The 24,664-nt window shown below is 40.2% G+C and overlaps 1 protein-coding gene across 16 annotated transcripts in view; it reads right to left on the bottom strand.

Moving 5' to 3' along the window:
• The window catches only part of DLG2 (discs large MAGUK scaffold protein 2), a 2,318,993-nt gene that overhangs the window by 158,263 nt on the left and 2,136,066 nt on the right, over positions 1-24,664 (bottom strand). For all 16 annotated transcript variants that reach the window (XM_027532391.1, XM_027532387.1, XM_027532386.1 and 13 more), the window contains one exon: positions 12,587-12,701. In XM_027532391.1, coding sequence (XP_027388192.1) covers positions 12,587-12,701 — 115 coding nt within the window. The remainder of the gene's footprint in view (positions 1-12,586; positions 12,702-24,664) is intronic.

Below are 24,664 nucleotides of genomic sequence, written 5' to 3' on the forward strand. Positions count from 1 at the left end.
CAAAGAGGTCCATGCCCTAATCATTGAATCTATGAATATGTTGTTTATGTGGCAAAAGAGACTTTTAAGACCTGATTTAGGTTAAGGATCTTGAAGTGGAAAGACTGTCTTGCTGAGTGGACCCAATCTAATCACAAGAGTCTTTAAAAGTGTTACAAGTGCAGGACGTTTTGTGGGTAGATGGGAGAGACTCAAGTGAGGAGTAAACCCACAGTACTCAGCTTTTAATATGAAGGCAAGAGCCATTTACCACGGGATGTGGCATCCTTTAGAAAATGCGAATGCCTCTCAGTTTGACAGCCAGCAAGAAAGCAGGGGCTACAGGATTACGGCAGGGATTTGGCATCAGACAGAACTGATCTGTTCTCCTTCTTTGCTGTGTAATTTTGGACAATAACATGAACTATCTAACCTTGGCTTCATTACCTGAAGAATGGGGATAGTAATGACACTCCCTCAGACATACTAGGGTTTCCCAGGTGGTGCGGTTGGTAATGAACCTGTCTGCCAATGCAGGAGACACAGGAGACAAGGATTCAATCCTTGCGTTGGGAAGATCCCCTGGAGAAGGAAATGGCAAGCTCACTCCAGCATTCTTGCCTGAAAGATTCCATGTACAGGGGAGACTGGAGGGCTACAGTCTATGGGGTCACAAAGAGAGGGACACAGCAGAGCACACGCACAGCATACATACTATGAGATCTAAATTCTCTTCACCACCTTCTTGCCCTCAGGACGTCCGAATCCATTATATAATCTAGGACTTATCAGAAGATGTGAGTGTGCTGCAGAGGTGGGTGTAATAAGGGGACATCCATTTATGAGGGAAGAGGCAGGAATGGGGAATTTTAGGAAAAGAGAGACGTGCTATCTTATAAAGGGCCCACGATGGGGTTCATTCAACATAGGCCTTTTAGAAATGGGAACACTCTGCTGACCTGGAGTCACTCAGCCAGAAACACTGGGACCCCTTCCTGAGGACTAACTCAGAGCCCTCCTTAATAGGAAGACAGGGATGAAGCAGTCCTGAAGCCACAAGAACTGGTTTATGAGCTTCGTCTGGAGAGTCAGAACTACAGTTAATTTACATGAGAATTTATATTTTTGTGACAGAGGTCACTAGAAGCTACCAAATATCCCGTTTATTATGAAGTTCTATTTAGTTCACATCACATTTTCTCATTATTTTATTTATGAAATCAGGTGTTCGTTTTTTTTTAAGTGTGAGATCCATCATCTGAAAGGCTAAATCTGCATTTTTCTAAAAAATTAAGGGGGCGTTCCCCGGTGGTTTTGTGGTTAGGATTCAGTGCTTTCACTGCCATGGCATCCCCCAAGTCATGCTGTGAGGCCAAAAAATGTTTTTTTAATAAAATAAAATCATGTACACAATGTCACCTCAAGAAAATTAAGGATGAGAAAGTACATGAAGTAAGCCATCTGTTCTGAAACAATACAGTTATACAATGTTTTAAATATTGTAATGGAAGTGTTTAATGGAAGACACTAGAAAGTGATGATATCTTTTACAAGAGTCTGTTTTTAAAATAAAGGATGACATAATAAAAAATACATGAAAGTGCAGTTTAAAAAATAATAAAAGTATAATTTTGATGATGGAAATTCCTTCTTAGCTCTTAATAACCACCACCAAAACTCATCAGTTTACCATGGAGGATGGGTCTGGGCTTCCTACTTCTTGAGAAAATGGTATAAAACGTGAAGAAAATACACAAGGAGAAAGAAAATCTAAAAGATGGCTTTCTCTGTCCAGAAAGGACAAAGGTAAAAAAAGGCATCCCAGGCATTTTATTATCATTTAAAAGCAAAAAATTCAGGATTAAGAATTTAAACAAGCGAGCTGTCATATGTTTGCTTTAATTTTTTTACACTACAGAGTAGGATTATATGGAGAGTAGAAAGATGGAATGTATCTAGTGGGGTTTATGAAATTGTAAATTTTAAAATGTGGAATAGTTTACCTGATGCTCATGTTTTGTTCCTGTTTTTCTTTTGACATTGATGGCAATAAGAAAGAGCAATCAATTTAAAATATAATTTGTATGTGTATTATTTTTAGACTTCTTACTTGTGAAATTAAGTTGTCAATCCCATGTTAGGTGCCTGATTTTTAAAAATTCTAATGCTGTTGGTCAGGGAAATCTCTAAGTCCTGCAGCCTCTACATTTAGGAAAACACACATGGAAAGGACACCAACACCCAACATGGTCCAATGATTTTCAAAGTCCTCTGAAGCACTTTTATTCATTTTCTTAAAAATTCAGACCTGAAGAGCAAGGAGAAGGGGTAGAAACTTTCACAAAACAGGCAGACTAAAATGTACTGCGGGTGCTAATAACTAAATGTGAAATAATGACATCACTTCACTTTTGGAAGATTTCCTACAGTGGAGAGCATTAGCTGAAAGTAGGCCATTGAAAGCCCAGAGCAAGTTGGGAATTTTAAGTTTCTTAAGCACTAAGGAGGCTGAAAGATAGTGTTTCTACAGATCACAAAACCAGGCATATGGGTACTTTATATAAAGTACTCTTTTAGGCAAAAGACAAAGCTTGGCTCCTTGGAAATGTTCCCAGTGCTGACTTCCTCTTTCCTATACTTGCTGCACTACATACTAAGGGAAACACACATGCCTTCAGCTTTGAGCAAACTGTCCTAAACCACGTGTCAGCAGAGCTGGTATTATAGGTGTGGGCTTGTGTGGCTGCACAGTCTCACGCTGTCTCACACTTAGTATAATGCTCTGCTCTCACTGTCTTGATATTCTAAAATTCGAACATGAAGCCCCATTTTCACTTTGCACTGAGACCCACAAATTGTGTAGTTGGTTGTGGGTCTCAAGTTGCATGCCCCATGTGCGGGGCATGATTTATGATCGACACTTGAATTGTGTTCTTTCCTGTGGGACTTTACATGGATAGGGCTGAAAAATCTGTTGGCAGAAGAGAGGCAGAGAATTTGCTCACACTGTTGTCATGGCTGCAGCTAGCGGGGTTTCGCTCAATTTAACCACAAATTCACAATGCTCCGGGCATCTTTAAGTTACAGTACAGGATCTAAAGGGCTTTCCAGGTGGCGCTAGTGGTAAAGAACTTGCTTGCCAATGCAGGAGACAAAAAGAGATGTGGGTTTGATCTCTCGGTCGGGAAGATCCTATGGAGGAGGGCATGGTAACCAACTCCAGTATTCTTGCCTGGAGAATTCCATGGACAGAGGTACAGTCCATAGGGTTGCAAAGAGCTGGACATGACTGAAGTGACTTAGCATGCACATATGCACAGGATCTAAGGTGACTGTATGATATTCACTCAACTGCCCATTCAACATTTAATAATGCACAAGTAGTTCTGCAGAAATCATGCAGTGTGTAACATGGCAGCAAATGCAACGGGAGGCAAACACTAGACAAAGATACGTGTGAGTTGTGGGCTTACACATCTTTAATGAAAGTGGACTGAAGCAAGCGCTTGGTACTATTCTAGGTTCTTGGTACTATTCTTCAAAGAGAGTGGATGGAGGCAAGGCCGTGGTAGTATTCTATGCTTGGAAAACAGCGTAGGTAGGTCAATACTTTGAGCCTCAGATTTCTTATCTGAAAACTGTGGGAAAACAATACCTACTTAACAGATACTTTATATCAAATCAAATCAAATATATGAAAGCCTTTCAATAAAACCATGTGACACCATGGGCAGGGGCAGAGGACAGCTGGCTTAGGTTCTAGACCCAGCTTAGTCTCTTATGGGTAAACTTCAAACCTGGTCTCCGTTTTCTCTTCTTTACAATGGGGCTAAAAATGGCACCTACCTCATAGCAGAGGTTTGTGAGAATTAAATTAAGATAATCCACATAAGGTGCTTAGCAAACTGCCTTCCATGAAGTCTTGTAAAAGAACTTGTGAATGTTATTGTTACTGTTCTTTTTGATTTTCAGGAAGAAGGAAAATGGATTTGAAGTCTAACCTATATTAAAAATGACATTTGTTTGGCTAAATGCATTTTAAGAAAACAGTTTGAGGCAATGATCACTACAGACAGGACAGCTTACTCATCTGATCAAGAAGAGACAAGGACCTCTGTTAGGCAGAGAACCATTGGCAAGTCATGAGGTAATGAAGTAAAAGTTTAATTAAAATTAAATGCTCTCCAATCTAGTAACATTCATAATTCATTCACTTGATTGATTTAGCAGTTACCGTATGCCAGGCTGTGCAGATACAGACTAATCCAGCAAATCTCCACTGGAGAGGTGCTCACCATCTGGTGGAGGGGACAGGTGAGTCAACAGGTGGGAAGTGAAGAGGGTGTGAACATTAGAAGAGAGTTTACACAGTGCACAGGGACACAGACGAGCACATGCGTAACTCAACCAGCGTCTGTGAGTCACTGGTGATTCTCCTAATACTATCATGTTTAACCATCATGTTCAATGGATATTCAAAAAGTTCATTCAATAAGTATTTACTGAATTCCTATAATGTATCTGGCACTGCTCCAAATGTTAAGATGAAAGGACCAATGTCTTGAGAATCTATTCCCTTGCTCCTTGCCTAACCTCAGGATTTAGGGTGAGGATTCCCTCAACGGTGCCATACACTCATCGCTCACCTGTTCTCTCCCGTGAACACTGTGTGTTCACTTTTATTGTTCTGCCCTCTTTTCTAGCTAGAGCTGTTCAGATTGTTCTTGGAAGTAGTAATTTGGGGCTAACAGGCTAAGTATCTCCTCTGGAGATATGAAATTTCTGGAAATATGATTACCATGGGGTGGAGGTGAGGATCAGAGCCCAGATTGGCAGGGTGATTCTTGAGTGTCTTAAGGGCAGAAAAGATGCCCTACTCGTGTTTTTATCCACAAGGTGCAGTGCAGCATAAGGTGGATGGTTATGGCTCTGAAATGGATGAATGAGTGAGCGACTAAATGAATAAGGCTCATGCATTAATAAAAATGGTATCTGGATTCTAGATCCTGGGGTAAAGAGATAGATAAGAAATGTGATGGTTAATGGAAGGGTCATCCATGGTGATCAGCAATTTTTTCTCATAGGAAACTAAAAATTAAAAATATTTTAAAACTGGGGCCAGACTATGATTTCAGGGCAAGGAGAAACCTCCTCCCAGTCCCCAGTGACTCTTCCTTTCTATTTCTGGCACAAAATTAGCTGCCTGAAGACAAAGCTTTTTGTTCCACAATTAAGGATGCAATTAAAAATGCAAATGCCTGAGAGAGTGCACATAATGCTAATGAGTCTCAAAGTACACATGAAGAATCAAAATCGATTCCTCTTAAAAGGAGGCACCAGCTAGGAGGCAGGCGCTGAGCCAGTGGGAGGGGTACAGGCCCTACCCTTTACCTAATAAGCCCATCTGGCAGGTTCTTTCATAGACTTAGTTTAACTTAATCCTAACAACAAGCTGGTGAACAAGGTATTATGTCCATTTTATAAATGAAAAGTTCAAGTTTCAGCAACTGATCAACTGTGAAGCAATTGATCAACTGTGAAGTCTAGACCAGAGGCCAGGTCTCCCTTGAGGAAGTCAGTGTAAAGTATAAATGAAACAGGAGGTCTATCAATATGAATGTAACCTCTGCCCCTAGAGAATTCACTTCCTCCTCACTGTTCTGTAGTACAATGAGCAGGGGCTCCAGTGGGAGGCACATGTGGGCAGAGAACACGGGTTGGCCATGTGGCACCATGCTATTTTAAATCTCTCTGGCCTTGTACAAGGTTCTTCATCTGTAGAATGGGGATAATAATCATAATTGTATTTAGCACTGTTATAAAGCTTAAATGAAGTGACGAATAAAGCACAGGCCTCTCAGTGTGGCTCTGGTTGCCCGTCCTGACTTTTGCACTGCCCTTTCCAAAGCTCTTGGGTTTCCCAAGTCTAGACCATCTCCAGACTTTCTGCCTCATCTTGTCAGACTGTTTCAGGTACCTGGTCATGTCTCCCCCGTAGGATTTTAAGAGAGATAAGAAACTCTGGGGCTTCCCAGGTAGCTCAGTGGTAAGGAATCCACCTGCCAATGTAGGAGACATGGGTTTGAGCCCTGGGTCAGGAAGATCCCCAGAGGAGGAAATGGCAACTCACTTTAGTATTGGTGCCTGGGAAATCCCATGGACAGAGAAGCCTGGTGGGCTACAGTTCATGAGGTCGCAAAGAGTAGAATGCAACTGAGCACACACACAGCAAGAAACCCTGAATCCAAGGTGCTGTAATACATTGTGTTTCTGAAAGAATAAATGATAATTTTGTCAAAGAAGAATATATGAGTGAATGAATGAGAGGCAGTAAAAATGCCTTTGTTGGCTAGCCCTGTGCCAAGCACTGGGCAGGGATGCACACAGGATTACAGCATGTCCCCTGGGGACATCTGCTGAGAGCATTTGGGTCCAAGGCTGGAAGGGAAGAAGGTAAAAACCTGACTTGTAATAAAGTTCAACGATTTCATGGCTCTACCTTAAATAACCTTGAGAAATACATGGCCAAGTGAAATGGGAAGCAGCTTTGCAGTGGAGCCAAGTTCCCTGAACTGGTTCCATTCCACATTGTTCCCCAGGTTGGCTGGGAAGCCCATCCCCAGACAAGAAATACAGTGGGGCAGGAAGTACAGTGGAGGATATATTAATGTTTAAAGAAGAGCAGAAAAAAGACCAGAGTCTCTTACATGATGATGTTGCTTTCCCCTCCCACCAAAATCAATCAGGGGAGAACATCTTTCCTCTAGAATAAAAACCCATCAGGATGAAGAATCCTGGGTGAAATCTATTTGCTCAAGATTTCCCTCAGGGCAACTTCCAGTCCTGTGTCTCTGGAATAGGAAGATTAAGGATGCTGAGAATGAGACACAGATGAGGTTAACCCTGAATCCTGCCCCTACCCCAGGTCCTCTCACTAAGAAGGTACAGGCTGTGTGTCATGGTCTAAATGTATTACTGAATTAGGCCACAGCTGAAAGAAGGTCACAGAGTTCAGCAGGCAGGTGAAGCTGCCTGAAAGGCCTTGCAGACCCAGATGTGTCCTGGAAATCCCAAAAGGTAGTGCCTGTGTCCACAGGACTTGACCAAACTCCATGCACCTGATATTGGGTTTCCAGAGGGCTCACTACTCAAAGGTCTTGGCTTATATTTTAATCTTGTTCTTTCACATCTCTACGGGAAAGAGAATCTAGGAATTAATTCATTCAACAAATATTTACTGAAGAGACTTCTTTAGACCAAGCACTGTGCCATAAGGCACTAAAGATATAAGAAAATTAAGACATTAACTGGGATTTGCAGGCCTAGGATTGATGGACCTGCCATTTCAAGGAGCTTTACCATGAAGCTGTAATAAAGACCAGAGTGATCACTATTTTAATATGTGAGTTTTAAACACCAGTGGTCTTTTGGGTAGATTTCATTGTAGGAAGCCTTATAGGCTGTTGTGAAGATTAACACAGGTTAATAATTGCAAGGCACGTAGCACATGAGAATAGTTACGATAATGTCCTGCATTCTAACTGAACTGTCTGTAGACACGGGCAATGAGAATCCTGAGGGAAGAAGGTCTGATCTCTTATTCATCTCTGTAGCTAGGCATCTGCTACAGACTGGTATATTGCAGGTATATTCATGTGAAATCATGTTTGTTGAATGAAAGAATTGATGCTCTGATGAATTGTTGCGTAAAAGATTTAAACAACAGAGCAGGAGGCAGACCTCAACATTTGTCATATATAGTCCTTGAAGGAAAAACTGTCAAAGAAAGTATAAAGTTTGAGTTACTAGTTTAAAATGTGGATTTAGGACCACAGAAGGAAGTAAATACTTCAAATCCAGAACATAAAACTGTGAGCAGAGGGCTTAGAGTGGCTAAAGAACGCAGAGGAGAAATGGAAGCAATTGTGAGGATGGGGTGCTGATGACAGCCATGAGGAACTGGAAGGGGGATCCCACAGATGCTGACTATAATGTCGTGAAGACGTGTTCTCTTGCCTGAGTCCTGTGTCATCTACCTAGAATGCTCTTCCTTGTTTATTCCATCTGCAAGCTGTAGATCAGATCCCATTAGTGAGTCATTAAACCAAATTAATGAGTTGTGACTTCCATTTTTTAAAGAATGAGAGAAACAGAATGGAAAATAGCAAAGTTTACTGTACATAAAACATAAACTTCAATAATAAAATCTTTTTTCAGCTTTATGTGTGTATGTATTTACTGGGTCGTGATAAAAATGTATTCCTTATTTTGAGTAAAAATGGTTTGAAGGCCTCTGAATTAACTTATATAAAATCTTCAAGAATTAATTCAGATATCCTTGTATAAGGTAGCAGTAAAGGCTCTTGGCCTTTCTAGAGCTAACTTTCCACAGCACTCTGCATTATGACTGTCTTCCCCTCATCTCTTTTCCATACTAGATGCAAGTTCCTTGAGGACAGGGCATGACTTCTAGGTCCTCAGTGTCCATTATAGGTTCTGGCACAGAATATACACTCAAAACACGCTTGAGGAACACATAAATAAATAAGTTACTGACTTTTAAACCTAAATTCACAACAGAAAGCTTATTCCCTTGAACTCTTCAAATTGCTATCTTTTATTAACAAATGAACAAGGACCAGGTTCTCTTTTATATTCTCTCCTGTGACCTCCTTCTTACTCTCCATTGGTGGACTTACCTGCTTTTCTTTCTCCCCCTCTCCGTTCTCCCAGTGTCCTAAGTGCTCTTGCTTCTCTTTTATCCAAAGAAAGGATTTCTCCTTAGCCATTTGCACTCTGGAGTGAATTTAACCCCCTCTACTCTGACCTTTCATGGTAGTTTTTAGATATAAAGGCACATCCTATTAGTAGCAGGAAAAGCCTTGTTCTGCTAGTGGGATGCATTTAGAGCTGGTAGAAAGATACCAAGGGGACTGCATATTATAGCGGTAGAGAGACCTCAGCCTGCACATATATAGAGCCCCAAAGTACATGCAACAAACCCATACCAGGAGCCCAGGTGGCATCTAGGGCTGAAGAATTGATAATGTACTTGTGGAGCATTTTGAAAAATATTTTATTCAAATTTTTAATGTTTTATTTACTTTTAAGGTTCTACAACTACATATGTTTCACAATGCAGGAAATACACAATACACATAGCCCATTCAACCAAGCAGATCCAAATCATTGGCATAGAACATGTACAGCATTATCATTAGTGACAATCAACTCCATTTGCATGACACGACCAAAGCACTTCAAGTGCCTTACAAAAAAAGATTAGAAGAAGGAAAATAATTACAACTAGATTGGAAAATAGAGAGGGTTGGCTCAAGTTTACAACACTGCCTGGATAGATGTGCTAGTTCCCTGCCAGGCAAATACATCGCCATCACCAGGGGGACTATTTCTAGGAAGGGAAGGAGGCCAATTTCTGCGTGAGCCCGAGAAGATGCATTGTCTTGCACACAGCCAGCATAGGGCTAATGTTGAGAGAGAGAGTGTGTGTGTGAGAGAGAAAGAGAGTGTATGGTGTTTAGGGAAGAGGAGGTAACTCCAAGGGGAAGGTGGTTTTGTGGTACAAGCAAATATTCTACTAAGTCAGCTAAATTGTTTATTACAGAACAAAGAAGCAGCTTGCTTTCTGGCTTAGGTTTTGGCTTCATGGAAAAATATGAATAGTACTAAAGAAATCCCATATGAAAGCCCTATAGTACAGTTTATCCTGTGTAAAAACCCCAAAGAAGTATTCTTTTTGAATTTCTCCTCTCAGCTAATCTGTTTCGTAATCCAAGAGTCGGCCACTGTGCTGACAGAAGCACATTGGGATTCACAGCCAAAGCGCACTGAACAGCTGATGCGCATAAGCTGGGCCCAAGGCAGCTAGAGTGATAGATGGCTCTGGAAGGCAGGAGATCCAACTCTGCTGCCAAGCGGCTGTGGGGCCCCTTCCTCCTGCGGAAGGAATTTCCCCTTCTGTAAATTAAACAGTGGGCCTGGTGATAGCTAAGATTCCAGCCCGAGCATTACATAAAGCTGAGCAGGGTAAAGGGAATAACATTCCAGGATGTCATTCTGGGATTAAAGAGACATGCTCATCATCTGATATTTATGTAATCAGAGAAATTTTGCTACTGATTTATTTTGAAACAGCATCTAGTTGACTTTCTAAAATAACACAATCAACGGGCACTAGTTCTATTTAAGTGATCTAGACGAGACAAGCATATCTGAAAATCCTACAGCCAAAATTACTGTTAAACAAACAAACAAACAAACAACAAAGGTATAAACATACCAAATCATTTTGAGAAAGAATTCCGTTTAGGCTTTTCTATTTCGTTAATTAATGAAATTAATTAATTTATCACATTGCATGAGAACAGGGCTAGGGGATCTTGTAAGTTCTGACTGGACTCTATTCATGGTCCACATCTTTTGCAATTCTATGCCTCTAAGAGTCACCTAGAAACTGAGGTCAGACCTCTACAAGATACTTTTGGTATCTTATAAAGAAATAATTTGGGAATTTTTTCATGAATTTTCAGCTATTTTTGAGCCTTATTTAACAGGAGTTCCTCCTTTAATACAATATTCAACTATTAAAGCACTGACAAGACAATGTTCTTTATTACCTTAAGTCTTCATCTCTTTTGTATGTTATAGTTTTATTTACCATTTCAGAGAGTAAAGGTCTGATTCTGAGCAATACTACTATTTCAAATAAGTCTATTAGTTTTACATAATAGCATCATATCACTTCATTTCACTTTCCTAATCTTCCACAACTTACTTAAAAGGACTAAGTTATTACCGGTATATTTTCAGCAAATTCCTTCTAGTACATTGAACATTTTTATGCATTCTACTTTTTAACAAGAAACCAACAATATGATCATTTTTTCCTTCCAGTTTTATTCTATATAACTTTAATTTTAGCTGATTTATCTCTATCCTATTAACTTAGTTAACTTTTCCTAATTTGCTACCCAAGACTAAAGCATTTCAGGATTTAGAAAATATTTTGTAAAAGACCAGCAATACAACACAAGTGAGGAGAAACAGAAACAGCTGCTTTCCATCATATTTGTGACATCACTACCAGGCATGTTCTAGGGTGGTTCTCAATAGTTCCTCTCACAGATTACACAGACATGGACCAAAACAATATTCCAAAATGCAGTTGAACAAATTTGGGATATTCATATTCTGATTTTTTTAAAAATTTAAATCTCAGGGCTTCTGAGGTACTGGAACTCCCTGGAATAAGAAGGGACTCTATGCTTGTCAGAGAGGCCAGCAAACCAAAGCCTTCGAGAAGCTGCTGCCTTCTGGAATCCTCCTCCCTCCTTGGCCCTGCTGTACCTACCTAAGACACAAAGGATACCTTACAGCCAAAGGGAAACCAACAGGATAAATCTGTCTAAGTATATAAATGAATGTCTATAACATGCACCTCGTGTCAAGACAAGATGGTGAAATTTCAGGTCTAAAGGATATGACCGTAGGTGGGAGTCAGACCAGATGCCAAGAGAATACAGTGAGGATGGGCGTGGTTCCCCCAATGATACTTGGATTCATTTTCACTATTAACTGGGCATCACTATCCCACTTTGGCCATTAATACATACAATAGCATTCTTATAAGTCATCATTTCTTTTTAATTGAATGGTAGTGGAATGAGGAATAGTTTCCTATAGGAATTAGGAAGATTTTCCTAGATTCTGTGAAAAAAATAGAAATTAATGCTCTAATATGACATAAAATCCTCAAAGAAATATAATGCATTATTTTTTAATAAAGAACTGGATATTTCAAATTTATTGAGCTTTTATAGTGTACTGTTTTCTGGGTTTTTTTAAAATTAGAGTCAGCACTGATAAAGTATATTTTGAGAGGAATATAGGGGGCTTCATGCTAAGATGAGGTGCATGTTACAGTTGAGTGATGATGGACCTTACTCAAGAATTAATTATGGGTATGAAAGACCAGAAGGCATTTCAAGTTAAATCAATCATCTTTTTTTTTTTTTTCTGATAAGCTAATGAGTTTTGTCAGGCAAGGAACAAGTAACTTTTATGGTTTGAGAAACAATTGGTAATGAGATGCCACAGAAAAAAGTCATTCTACCAAACTTTAAGAAAAAAACGACATAACTCTTTGAGAGAGTATTGATTTCTAATCAATATACCAAAGTTAATAGGATAGATGTCAAGTAGGCCAGGAAGAAATATGAGAATATTTTATTCCCATACTGATGGTAAGCAGATGTCCAGTGCTTCAGCCCATATATTCAATTTAAGATGCATCTGAACTGAAAATATTCTTCTCACTATTTTTACTACAACCTGTGCTAAGAACTTTACCTTGGATCACAACATGGTCAAAGAACTTGTTAAAAGCAGGGGACTTAAACTAATTTAACATAGTTAATAACATTTTTAAAATTTCCTCACATCGGTTAAACTTCAGGTCTTACAGTGGTGTGCTGATGAGCGTGGGTTAATTAAGAATACGTGTCCCCTTGCTACACGGTGTTGCTCTGCTTCCCCAAGCTGATGGCTCACAAGTGCAGGTCACAGTAAGAAACACACTGTTGCCTACCTGACATAGAGGGAACGTTTCTGATTGGTTCGCAGGGACCCGGACCCGGAGCTCATGCTGTGGTTCATCATCTGCTCTCGTAGGTCATGGATTTTGGCCTCAAATCGAGCGTAATCTGGGAATGAAAATGAAGATGGCAAATTTGGTTCTGTGCCTTCAGCAAGTTAGAAATACTGCACACTCAAGGCAGCCCTTTGTCCCTGTTGTTGGTTCCTTTGCCAAGAAACAGAGGGATGCACAATGCAAGACTAGTGGAACACAGAAGGTTCACTTTCATATTATTTATTTGTAGACATTCCCAAGGCGGAAAGAACAAATCAGTTACTTCCCAAAAGGCAAACTGGAAAACACACCACCACCAAATCCCCACTATGGAAAAGTACACGGGAGGAGGAGGTCATTTTCCAACTGATAGACTGGAGAACTGTTTGGTGATGAACTGTGAAAAAAACAGTTTTTTGCTAAACTCTTTTACTTTTGCTAAATTCTTTTCTTGGGGAGGGGGATGTCTTAGAAGTTGATTACTTGGATTGTACCTCAATTTTGCCTTATATCTTTAATATAAAACACCACATGCCAAACTTCATCAATTCTAACACAATATATAAAAATTAGCTTCTCAGGAGATCAGGGTTAGAAAATATTAAATCTATTTTAGAAGCATGCAAAGAAAAAATATAGGGGGTCTTAAAAATCAAGGAAATATAATTATTAAAATATACTATGTCATCATAGGAAATTTATTTTCACCACATCAATCCAATAAAAATAAAGACAGAAAAATAAGTTTTAAGATAGTAACACAGCATATAAGAAGAAATAATTTGAAGTTTTCATATTCTGAATCCTAACTTGGTCTATCATCTTGGTACAACAGTATCTTGCTTTAGGAAAATTTTGCTTTAGGTAAAAGGCTCAATTTGCCCAGAAGATAACTGTAAACATGTTAATTCAAATTGTAAATGGTTCTTCTAATTGCAAAGCAACTCATCAGGAAGAATTTTAAGAGAGGTTCTAATATATTTCAGAAAACAAATTGATTTTCAACTCAATTTATTCATCACTTCACAAAACAAGAATGATTAAATGAATATAATACAAGATGATCTCCTTACAGTGTATTTCAAATTTTTTATAATAAAAAGTTCCACAAAATTAAATTTAAATTCAATTTACTGAATATCTATTGGTAGTTGTGGTACGGAATTCCGTAAGAAAAATGATTTGATCTTGGTTTTCAATGACAGAAAATAATGAATTCTGAATGTTAAATATTTTTGAAATTTAGTACTCCAAAGATGGGCTTCCCAGGTGGCACTAGTGGTAATGATCCTGCCTGCCAACGCAGGAGACATAAAGAGATGTGAGTTCGATCCCTCGGTTGGGAAGATTCCCTGGAGGAGGGCATGGCAACCCACTCCAGTATTCTTGCCTGGAGAATCCCATGGACAGAGCAGCCTGGCGGGCTACAGTCCATAAGGTCACAAAGAGTTGGACATGACTGAAGCAGATTAGCACCCACTCCCGCACTCTAAAGATAAAACCCTAATAGCTGAGGGGAAATTTCTGGTGTTTAAACAAAGTCTCATGTTACCTAGATTTGGAAGGCTTCCTGTTCAAAACTTCTCTTTGAATAATTAAATCCTAAATGATTAAGTGAGCAGAATAACATATTTAACCTAAAATCTATTAACTGTAATTTAAAATATTTCATTTTAGCAGGGAGAGAAAACACTTATTTATACAACCATCAATATGATGCTATATGCAGATTAAGTCATTCTGAGCAAGTCATATTTTCTTGCCATCCTATTAATATCCAATTAACATTTATTGCTGGCCACATGGCAGATGTTATGCTTCAAGCTTCATGGGCATTATCTCATTTCTTATTTAAATTACAAAATGAAGGCCACGGATGTTGTAAAAATGTGAAGCATATAAAAAAAAAACATGGAATAAAAAATAAGAGGTCCCCATCCCCCCTTCTCCTCTCACTCCTGGTTTTCCCCACAGCATAGCCTGCAGGTACATAGACAGTGGGTGATGGACTTGCAGCCATATTCATCTGAATATACACATATACTCCCCCACACACGTGAGATCACAATTATATATTATGCTAATGCTCTTTCCTCCCTTTTTAGCAGTGTTAACTTGGATATTTTCCTACCTTCTCTTAAAATAATAAGTATCATGTTTCTTAATACCCTCAATTATATCCCACAGTTTAGGCCGTAACTTATTTAACGATTCCCATATGACAGCCTTTGCTATCAGACAGGGATCCTGGTGCATGTGAGCACACTCGAGGCAGGCAGGTAGAAAGCTGTAGCACGAGTACCAGTCAAGCTTTGCACGGACATCACACAGTCCCCATGAGCTCTTTTTTTGGAGAAAATAATCTATCCTGGAACACAGAGTTGGAACTGTATCTCCTGAGCCATGCTCCATACTGTCACCAGCTAAATGCCACGCATCGCCCCTAAGAATCACTAAATCTTAAGAATCACTAAATCCCAGGACACCCCCTTTACCACTTGGATGACTTCACCATCATGACAAAGACCTGAAATCCATTTTCTGAATGAATGAATGAGGGAGAAGAACTGAAATGAATTTCAGTTTTAAATGCCTGCAGGTACTGAAATTGCCCATTTTCAACATTAAGTTTTTTTTTTTATATATAATGAAGAAAGACAAGATGATTCTCCTCTAGGACTTCTTTTATCAAGGCTAATTATTCTGTTTAATTTCAAGGCTTTATTCCTATTTAATTAGGGTCACTCCCAAATTGCACTGTTATTTTTACTGTTCCCTCCTGGCAGTCTCCGAGCTCTCCCCATCTCAGCCATGTCATACAGTCTGGAAACAGTTCCTGATACTTAACCGCATGTGATTGGCACTTTGTTAGACTCTTCCTGTGTTCTCCTTAATGGATGGCTCATCAGATCCCCAAAATGTTTTCTACCATGCTTTTGAAATGTTTATTCTGCATCCTATTCTACAGTGTTTACATTCCCTGCTATGGATGGGGAAGTATTATATTGTGTATTGTATTGTATTTGTCTTACTTGGAACCTATCTTGTTCTCAACTTCTCCACTTTAATCATATTAAACATAAATCTCATATTCAAAAGTGTTTATCCTTCTTTGTCCCTTTTTGAAAAATAAAGCTTTACAAGTAATTTCATCAAAGGAAAAACAATAAGATTTGAGTTTGTAAATATAAATGGTGTGTGTGTGTCTGCATGTGAGTATGTGTGAGATAGAGACAGAGAGGACAGAGATACGTCTCCAACCTCTCAGAGATAAACAAGTTATAGTTAGAAATGATCTAGAAATAAACAAGAAACTAGACACACAAATTGTGAAGTATGTCTTCTTTATGTTTTATAATAGTACTGAAAATTACATTTTCAACAAGTTAAAAATCTACCAGCACCACGTCCATTCAATCTTAATTCTCTCTTCTCTCCCCAAATGTTTCATTCACATCCATGCCCTCCTCTTTGGGATATTTTCCAACAGATTCCTAACACTCAGGAAAACATTCTAATGAGATTTTTATTTTATTTATCCTGGGCTGTGCTGGGTCTTCGTTGCTGCGTGCAGGCTTTCTCCAGCCACAGTCAGTGGGGGCTACTCTTCGTTGTGGTGCTGGGACTTCTCGTTGCAATGGCTTCTCCTGTGACAGAGCACAGGCTCTAGGTGTGGGGTCTTCAGGGGCAGCACATGGGCCCTACAGCCCGAGCTCAGTAGTCGTGGCAGAGTGGGCTCAGGCTGCTCCGTGGCATGTGGCATCTTCCCCGACCAGGGATCAAACCTTTGTCCCAGATTCTTCTCCACCGTGCCACCAGGGAAGTCCCTGATGAGATTTCAAAGTGCTCACTAAGGGAAAATTCATGTTTACTGAGTACCTGCAGTAAACCAACTTCTGTGCTAGGTACTTAAAAATTACGTTATTTCTCCTAACACAGTTCTGAGGTAAGTCTATATTTTAGAGGTAGTGAAACAGGTCCAGAGAGGTTAACTTCACCACAGTCACAGAGCTTCTCGGTTCCGGAGCTCACTGGACATGGAGCCAGCATTCAACCCTGGGGCTCTTCGAGGCCAGTTTGTTTCCATCACACCCAGTGCCTATTAAAACACCACAACTCTCCCTGAGAACCCAGGCTGCCTCCATTCTCCGCCCCTCCCTCCCAACACCACGCTCTCTTTCCTCTCACCAGCTGCATCACACGCATGCTGGTCCGCTCATTTACTGTCCCTTAGAGCGTGGCTATGCCTCTCCCATCTCTGCTTCTCCAACCTCAAGGTCTATCATGCCTCCTTTCCTACACATGGGATTGTACTAGGCACATGGCACACAGTTTTTAAAAAGACAGAACCTAAAGGAGTTTACTTCTTGAACGGGACACTGACAAGGAAAATAAGCAGGATAAGGCTGAGGTGGGAAACTGCATTAAAGCAGCAGGACCCTAAGCCACTACAAAAAACAGTATGGAGGTTCCTCAAAAAACTAAACATAGAACTGTCATATGATCCAGCAATTCCACTCCTGGGCACATATCTGGACAAGACTCGAATTCAAAGAGATACATGCACCAGTATGTTCATAGCAACAGCACTCACAACAGCCAAGACACGGAAACAGCCTAAATGTCCATTGACAGATGAGTTAATAAAGATGTGGTATATATATACACACAAAGGAAAACTACCCAGCCATAAAAAAGAATGAAATGCCATTTGCAGCGACATGTATGTAATTAGAAATCATACTAAACGAAGTAAGTCGGAAAGAAATCGACAAATACTATATGATTTCACTTATATGTGGAATCTAAAACATGGCAAAAAAATGAACCTATTATCTACAAAACAGAGACAGACTCACAGATGTAGAGAACAGACTTGCGACCGCCAAGCCGGGGGAGAGAAGGGGAGGGAAGGAAAGGGAGTCTGGAATTAGCTGATGTAAACCAGTATACATAGGATGGACAAACAAGGTCCTGCTGTATCGCACAGGGAGCTATATTCACTATCCTGTGATAAACCACAATGGAAAAGAAAAGCATGCTTGTATGTATATAACTGAATCATTTTGCTGTACAGCAGAAATTAATGCAACATTATAAATTAACTATACTTCAATTTTAGAAAAGCATCTTGGCTCTCCCATTTATTAGCTGTGCATGACAGTGAAAGTTGGGCTCAGTTTCTTCATATGAAGGCAGAACAGGAATAATAATTGTACCTACTTCAAGATATGTGGAAGGTTACAAAGAGAGAGCTGACTGATTGGTAATGACTGATAATTCCTGCTGTTAATTTTCATACGTAATTTAACACCTGTTCTTGTTCCTGCTTGCAAAAGTCATAACCCCTTTCTGTGCCAAGTAAACTGGAAACCTGTGTCTGCTCTCAGTGGCCCCTATTACAGCCTCACTCTGCCTGTTAGGAATTGACATCTCGACCAGGTCAAAAGGAAAGAGTTGCAGATGGCCATTTGGGATGCCTGACACTAGGGTTGAACTATTCCCCTGCTGGGCAACCACTGAATGGCACCTCAGGATCCTCTCACAAATCCACAATCATTTGGAGGTCAGGAGAATGATGCCCAACTCTGAGGCTGCTGCCTTTTTCAGGAACATCAGTGATCTTGTCCATCGGTATCATCGCAAGGCTTTGAGCTACTGATGGACACTTGGATGGAGCAAGGGCAAGGGTGTGAACGCCCCTTGCCACACATGAGAGGAAGCTCTGCCATATACCTGCTTCCTCTGCAGTTTGTCAAGTGTGAACAAGGAGACCCAGAAGCAAACTGACCCCCGTCATCCACATAGGAATGAAGGCACCGCCCCAGAAGTCTGGGGTTGCTTAATGCAACAGGATTCATCTGCATTGATTAAAACTGAACGACTGCTCACATCTTCAAGTCTCTGATGGCCAGCCATGCGTCAGAGAAGAAAACAATGAGCTCACTGGGTTAGACTACAGCATAAGGCATCTGCATGTCATCCCTGACGTGATCTGGCGGGGGGCCTACCCCTCCACAGCTGTGCCCTTGTGCAGCCGACTAATGATTGTTACTTACCAGGGGACGCAGCGAGCAAAGCAGGACGGGGTGCAGGCTGGGAGGCCAGCTTTAAATCTTAATCCTGTCATTTAATACTAACGGGACCATGGGAAGTTTCTGAGCGTCAGTGTGCTCATCTGTAAATTGTGAGACTCCTCTCACAAAGTGGTGTGGGAATCAAAATGAGATTTGGCATGGAGCTTTTTGTAAATGTAAGATAGTGGTTCCTATTGTTACTGTGGTGGCCCCTGCTTAAGACAAATACATATCCAGTCCTCAGCCACACTAATGGGGATAACAGTATCCTATTCCTATGTGCTCATTATGGATACAAATGCAGTTTTAACAGCAACTGGTAAATCACTGGACTGTGAGCAGGATTCTGCACATCCAAGCAGAACAGGCTGCTTTCCTGCCAAGTTACCCATTTCCACGCTCCAGGGAAAGTAGTTTGAAGAGACTACCTGCCACTCACCCAAGAAGTGATGTTTTAAACAGATAAACCTGAGCTAGAAGTTCTCGGTGGCTTATAAGCTAAAGAAGCCTGGGCTTTGGGACACCTTCCAATAGGGATGGCGTAAATTACAATGACACGCATCCTGCTGGGGTCACAATACTGTTTGCCTGCACTTGACACTTGCCGTCACTAGAGCCCAGGAAGGGTATAAGGGAAACATGCAGACAAATCACTGTTCCGGCAGAGAGATACAGGGGAGCAACTGTGAATGCTTCCATTTCTTTGGGGGAAATACCTTCTTCATTTATTCAGCAAACGTTTCCTCAGGGTTTATTACACGACAAGCACAATGCTAACTGAGAGGAATACTGAGTCCACTGGACAGTTCTCTGCCTTAAGGGGCTCACACATGTTACAAAGGAGAAACTGAGGCAGGTTAAATCTTTGTGAAAGACTGTAGGATTTCCTAGGTGGCACAGTGGTAAAGAATTCGCCTGCCAATACAGGAGATGCAAGAGAGGCAAGTTTGATCCCTGGGTCAGGAATATCCCCTGGAGTAGAAAATGGCAACCCACTCCAGTATTCTTAAAATTCCATGGACAGAGGAGCCTGGCAGGCTACAGTCCATGGGGCTGCAAAGAGTCAGACACGACTGAGCACACACACACAGCGGCAGTACTGTTTCTTTAGAGACGGTGGACTCAAGAGTCATTTAGACTTCACAAGCTGGCACGTACGTGTATAGAAGAGGGAAAATGTTAACCTTATAAACAATGTAATAGGATAAATAAAAGTGCTTAAAACTAGAATATTCCAAACATATCACTGCTCTTTCTAGGCTTTTTCTTTTTTTTTTTGCAAAAGATTATAGACAATTTTACTTTAAAAGTGAAAAATTATGAGACGTACATTCTTCAGGAAAATATCAGAGATGTATTATTCTTCACTAGATTTAATCAAATAGGCATGCATAGGAGGGTCGCCATAGAATACTGGTTATGCCTCAAATCCAAGAAGCAATACTTTGTTAAAATTCTTTTCTATAATGAATGACACAAAAATAATTCTATTTACTTGGCACTCAGAAACAAATCAAAAGCTCCCATTTCACCACCTCTTCTTTTATTCATTTGCCCCAAAACTTCAGAGCTGGACAGGCACAAAAGAGGCACCATCATGTTTCATCAGGCTTTAGAGACAGCCCCAGAGCTTTCAGCCTCTGGCTGTTTTTCAGTCATGCTGGGAAGGCTGCTGTTTTTACAGACTGCTATAGAAGACTGGCTCCCCTCTCATACGTGTATTGGCACGCCCACCTGCCATCAAGAGACCTAATCTCTGGACAATGGAAGGAAGGATTTTCAGTGGGTCTACACAGGCTGGTTATTCTGCCTCAAGACTTTACTAGCCTTTTATTCCGGTTCTTTCCTTAACTCATCTCTCAGACTGCAATCCTGCTTTCTGCGTTCAACTGGTGATATGGAATTTTCCACTGCAGAAGATTTACAGATGTTGTTTGGTTTACTTCTGATTCAGACTGTGTGGGGGTGGGGCGGAGACCAGGAGACAGACAGATGGAGAGAGAGAGAGAAATAGATTAAAAACTAAATTCATTAGAATTGAAATATAACTGGGACTCCTAGACAACAGGGTGAGTCTATTATTGTTTCAGAACTCCACAAAGTAAGAGCACTAATGCTCTAGCACTGAGCATTAAAAACTTAGTTACAGACACCATGAGGGCAAGACACTGTCATACATTTTCTGTATCCTTGTTTGGAACAGAGTGTGACATACGGTTATCAGTTAATAAATGTCAATGTAAATGTTTGCTGAATGTGTGTTCGTCGATCAGTCGTGTCCGACTCTTTGCGACGCCATGGACTGTAGCCCACCAGGCTCCTCTGTCCATGGGATTCTCCGGCAAGAATACTGGAGTGGGTTGCCATTTCCCTCTCCATTGCCATTTCCTTCCCCATTGTTGAATTGGGCAAGCTAAATAAAGACTTCAGGGGAAAAATTGATCTTTTTGTTTGCTAAATCTAGTCTAACGTGGACCAGTGTACATTGCTTTTTAAACTTTTATTTTTACAACTTTTTTATTAAACTTTTTATTTTGTATTGGAGTGTAGCGATTAACAATGTTGTGATAGTTTCAGGTGGACTGCAAAGGGACTCAGCCACACATACATTATCCATTCTCACCCAACCTCCCCTCCCATTCAGGCTTCTGCACAGCATTGAGCAGAGTTCCCTGTGCTATACATATACAGTAGGGCCTTGTTGGTTATCCATTTCAAATATAGCAGTTTGTCCATGACCATCCCAAATTCCCTCGCTATCTCTTCTCCTTATCCTTCCCCCTGGTAACCATAAGCTCATTCTTTAGGTAGATCAGACCTTTTAGAGCAAGTTTTAATACACTGAATTAAGATACATTGTTTCTCTCTCTCAGTAGAATTGGGATCACTTGTTTTGACTAAAACAATTTCTAGGCGCAGTCTAGCTAGAGAACCTTTAAAGAGGTTTCAGTAAATGCTCAGGAATTCTTTAATGCGTGAAATGAAGTAAGTTTTATAGACAAACAACAGTCTGAATCCCCAACCAGTTATCTTGTACAATGTGCATATAAGTCTGAAAATTAGATACATCAAATTTCAATTTGGCTTCAGGCAGACTTTGCTTTATGGATTCATAAAGGCAGATTTTCTTTGATTACCAGGATTATTGCAAAGTGGAGTCAGCACAGAAATTTTTTTGAATTTGGTAAAGTCTATGTCTTCAGTCAACTGGGAGTAGCCTGATGTTAATTTTTTTTTAAGGCTCTGGAATAAACAGAATCCGACTTTAAATCTTAAGTTCCTCCACTAATTCACAGTGTGGGTTTTGTGCAAGTTATTCAACCCAGAGCAGACTTAGTTTTCTCATATATACAACAGAAAAAACACCACCAGCCTCGTCAGATTGCTTTAAAATTAAATGTGATAGCATCTATAAATTGAAAAAAGATTAAGATCTCTTGAAACTTTGTATTCCTCATTTATAAAATGAGGGTAATATTAAGACCCTACTTACATTACGAGGTTGTTGTAGGATCAAATGAAAAAAACAGATATAAAAATGCTTGATAAACTGAATACCATCAAAAGTGATGATAATAATTCTTATCAATACAGCCTTTTCAAAATTTCCCTTCTGCCCAGAATATTTCTTCAGTATCTGACATTTGTCCCCAAAGTTGTGAAATTAGATTTCTGTCTTGATTACGGAAACAAAGCCACATAGGGCATCATGCTTAAGAGAGGAAACGCGAAACTCCTGAGGGGAAAGTGGGAACCTCTGATATCACTGGGACCTGGCTGCCAATGGCAATTCTCTCTGAAGGTTCTGCTGGCAGGTTGAATGAAAGGCTCAGAGCAGAGACGCACAAGCTGTAGTTTAATTGCTGTGATTCGTAGGTAATGGTATGGCAGAAAAAGGATCAAGGAGTTGGGCCTTCTAATTTAAGGCAAAGGGCCTAAGACTACATCCAATCAGATAAGAAAAGGCTTCCTTCACAAATAAGTGTTAAATCTTTGCTGGATTTGTCCGGGTCCTTCTTTTGTGTTAAAATCATGGAACTAGAAGCTAAAATAATACTGTTCAAGCTTCCTGTGTTCTTCTGCAGTAATAATCAGTTAGATCTTGCCCAATGAAAAGGATGATATTCTTGCCTAATTATAGACTGGGGCAGAGAAAGAAGATAATGCAGCCTGGCTCTAGAGGTAGGCAGGCTGGCAGACCTCTTGGGTGACATAAGGGGTACAAACATTGGTCTTGCTCCCACAACATTCCTATCAGGTTTATCCTTTAATAGCATCTTGAGAAATACATATACATATTATCTTGGAGGATAACCCACCATTCTGAGATAAACAGAAGCACAAAAGGAAGAACACTAAGAGAAAATGGAGGCTTAGAGAGGCTAGACAATTCGTCCAAGGTCACGCAGAAGAGCTGGGATTTGAAGCCACATCTAGTTCCAGCCTCAACCAGCTTCTTTTCACTACACTGAGACTACACTTGGCTCTATAAGCAACTGTGCTAGGCCCTCCTTTACTCCTGACATATACAGGTCCATGGCCATCTGGCTCGGTCACCCTGGGTAACAAGTTAATGACCAATTTCCAGTCCAGCTATAGATTCATACCTACAGTGAATTCTGTAAGACAGGTTGGTAAGAGCAACATGAAAAAGCTTTGTTTGGTCTCTCCAAAACAATTCCCAAATGAAAGCTTCTCAGTATGTGATTAGTATGATTCTGGGTTTAAGGCTTGCAGTCAACTGGAAACCAGGGCTCCTGTTGGTGCAGGTTCGCCACATCTGGGGCTGACTGCCAGGCTCATTTGCTGCCCTCTATCTATCGAACACACACCGGCACTCAACAGGGTTGCAGGGAGGCCGAACATGCTCAGGAGAGAGAGCAGTCAGCCCTGCCTCTGACACTGTAGAATCTGCAACACTTTGGGGCATGGATTTCCAGAGTGGCTGCAGAGAGGAGGGCCGGGTCACCACATGAAACATAAGGCTGAGGGTAGAAACACTTCATAAATCTAAACTTACATAATAGATTGTGGAGATTTTTTGTCTAAACATATATCTTTCTTACTTTTTTGTTGTCAAAATGTCCTACCAAATGTAATATACAATGCTTGCTTGGATCCTGATTGAAAAAAAAAAAGACATTTTAAGTCATTAAAAACTGCATATTGTATCATACCAAGAATTGTTTTAAATTCTGTTGGGTGTGGTAACAGCATTGTGGTAATATAAAAACAAATTCTCTCTTTTCTCATTATAGTTTCTGAATATTATAAGAATGAAAAGAGATAATGGTGGGATTTGTAAAATACATGAGCAAAGAAAATATTTTAGGTCATATACAATGCAAATTGGCAAACTTGACCATTATTGAATATGAGTGACAAATACACAAGCATTCTTTGCAAAATTCCAATTTTGTGTATGTTTGAGATGTTCATAACAGAAACATTTAAATTAATTATTAAAAGGATTAAATGTCCTCACTTAATAAAATTAAAAAGCTGGCAACACAGTGCCGTCCTCCTCACAAGTACAGTGTGTGGGGAATGATGGGGCCTGGCTCCTCACTCGGGTATCCCCATGTGTGTCGGTCTGAGTCCTGGTGGGCTCACAGTAAAATAGGTATGGGACACCTAGACCTAACATTGTTTGGAGATTTCATGGAGGTAACTGCCATGAAAGTGCTGTGCTGCTCAAAAGCTTCTGCTCAGTCAGCAAACGTTTCTTGAGCATCAACCCTGGCAACGCTCTGAGTTAGATACCAGTGATATTATGATACAATGTGGTCTCTGCACACAATGACTTTTCACCACTGCTATCTAATGTATACACTGATTTCCACAGTGATGGCAATTTCAGAACTAGCTCTAGCTTCTAGTTTGAATACTGTCAACAATTCTTTCTTTAAAATGCATTTATTTTTAATCAAAGGATAATTGCTTTATAATATTGCCTTGG

Source organism: Bos indicus x Bos taurus, chromosome 29 (assembly GCF_003369695.1).
Source record: "Bos indicus x Bos taurus breed Angus x Brahman F1 hybrid chromosome 29, Bos_hybrid_MaternalHap_v2.0, whole genome shotgun sequence".
Lineage (NCBI taxonomy): Eukaryota > Metazoa > Chordata > Mammalia > Artiodactyla > Bovidae > Bos > Bos indicus x Bos taurus.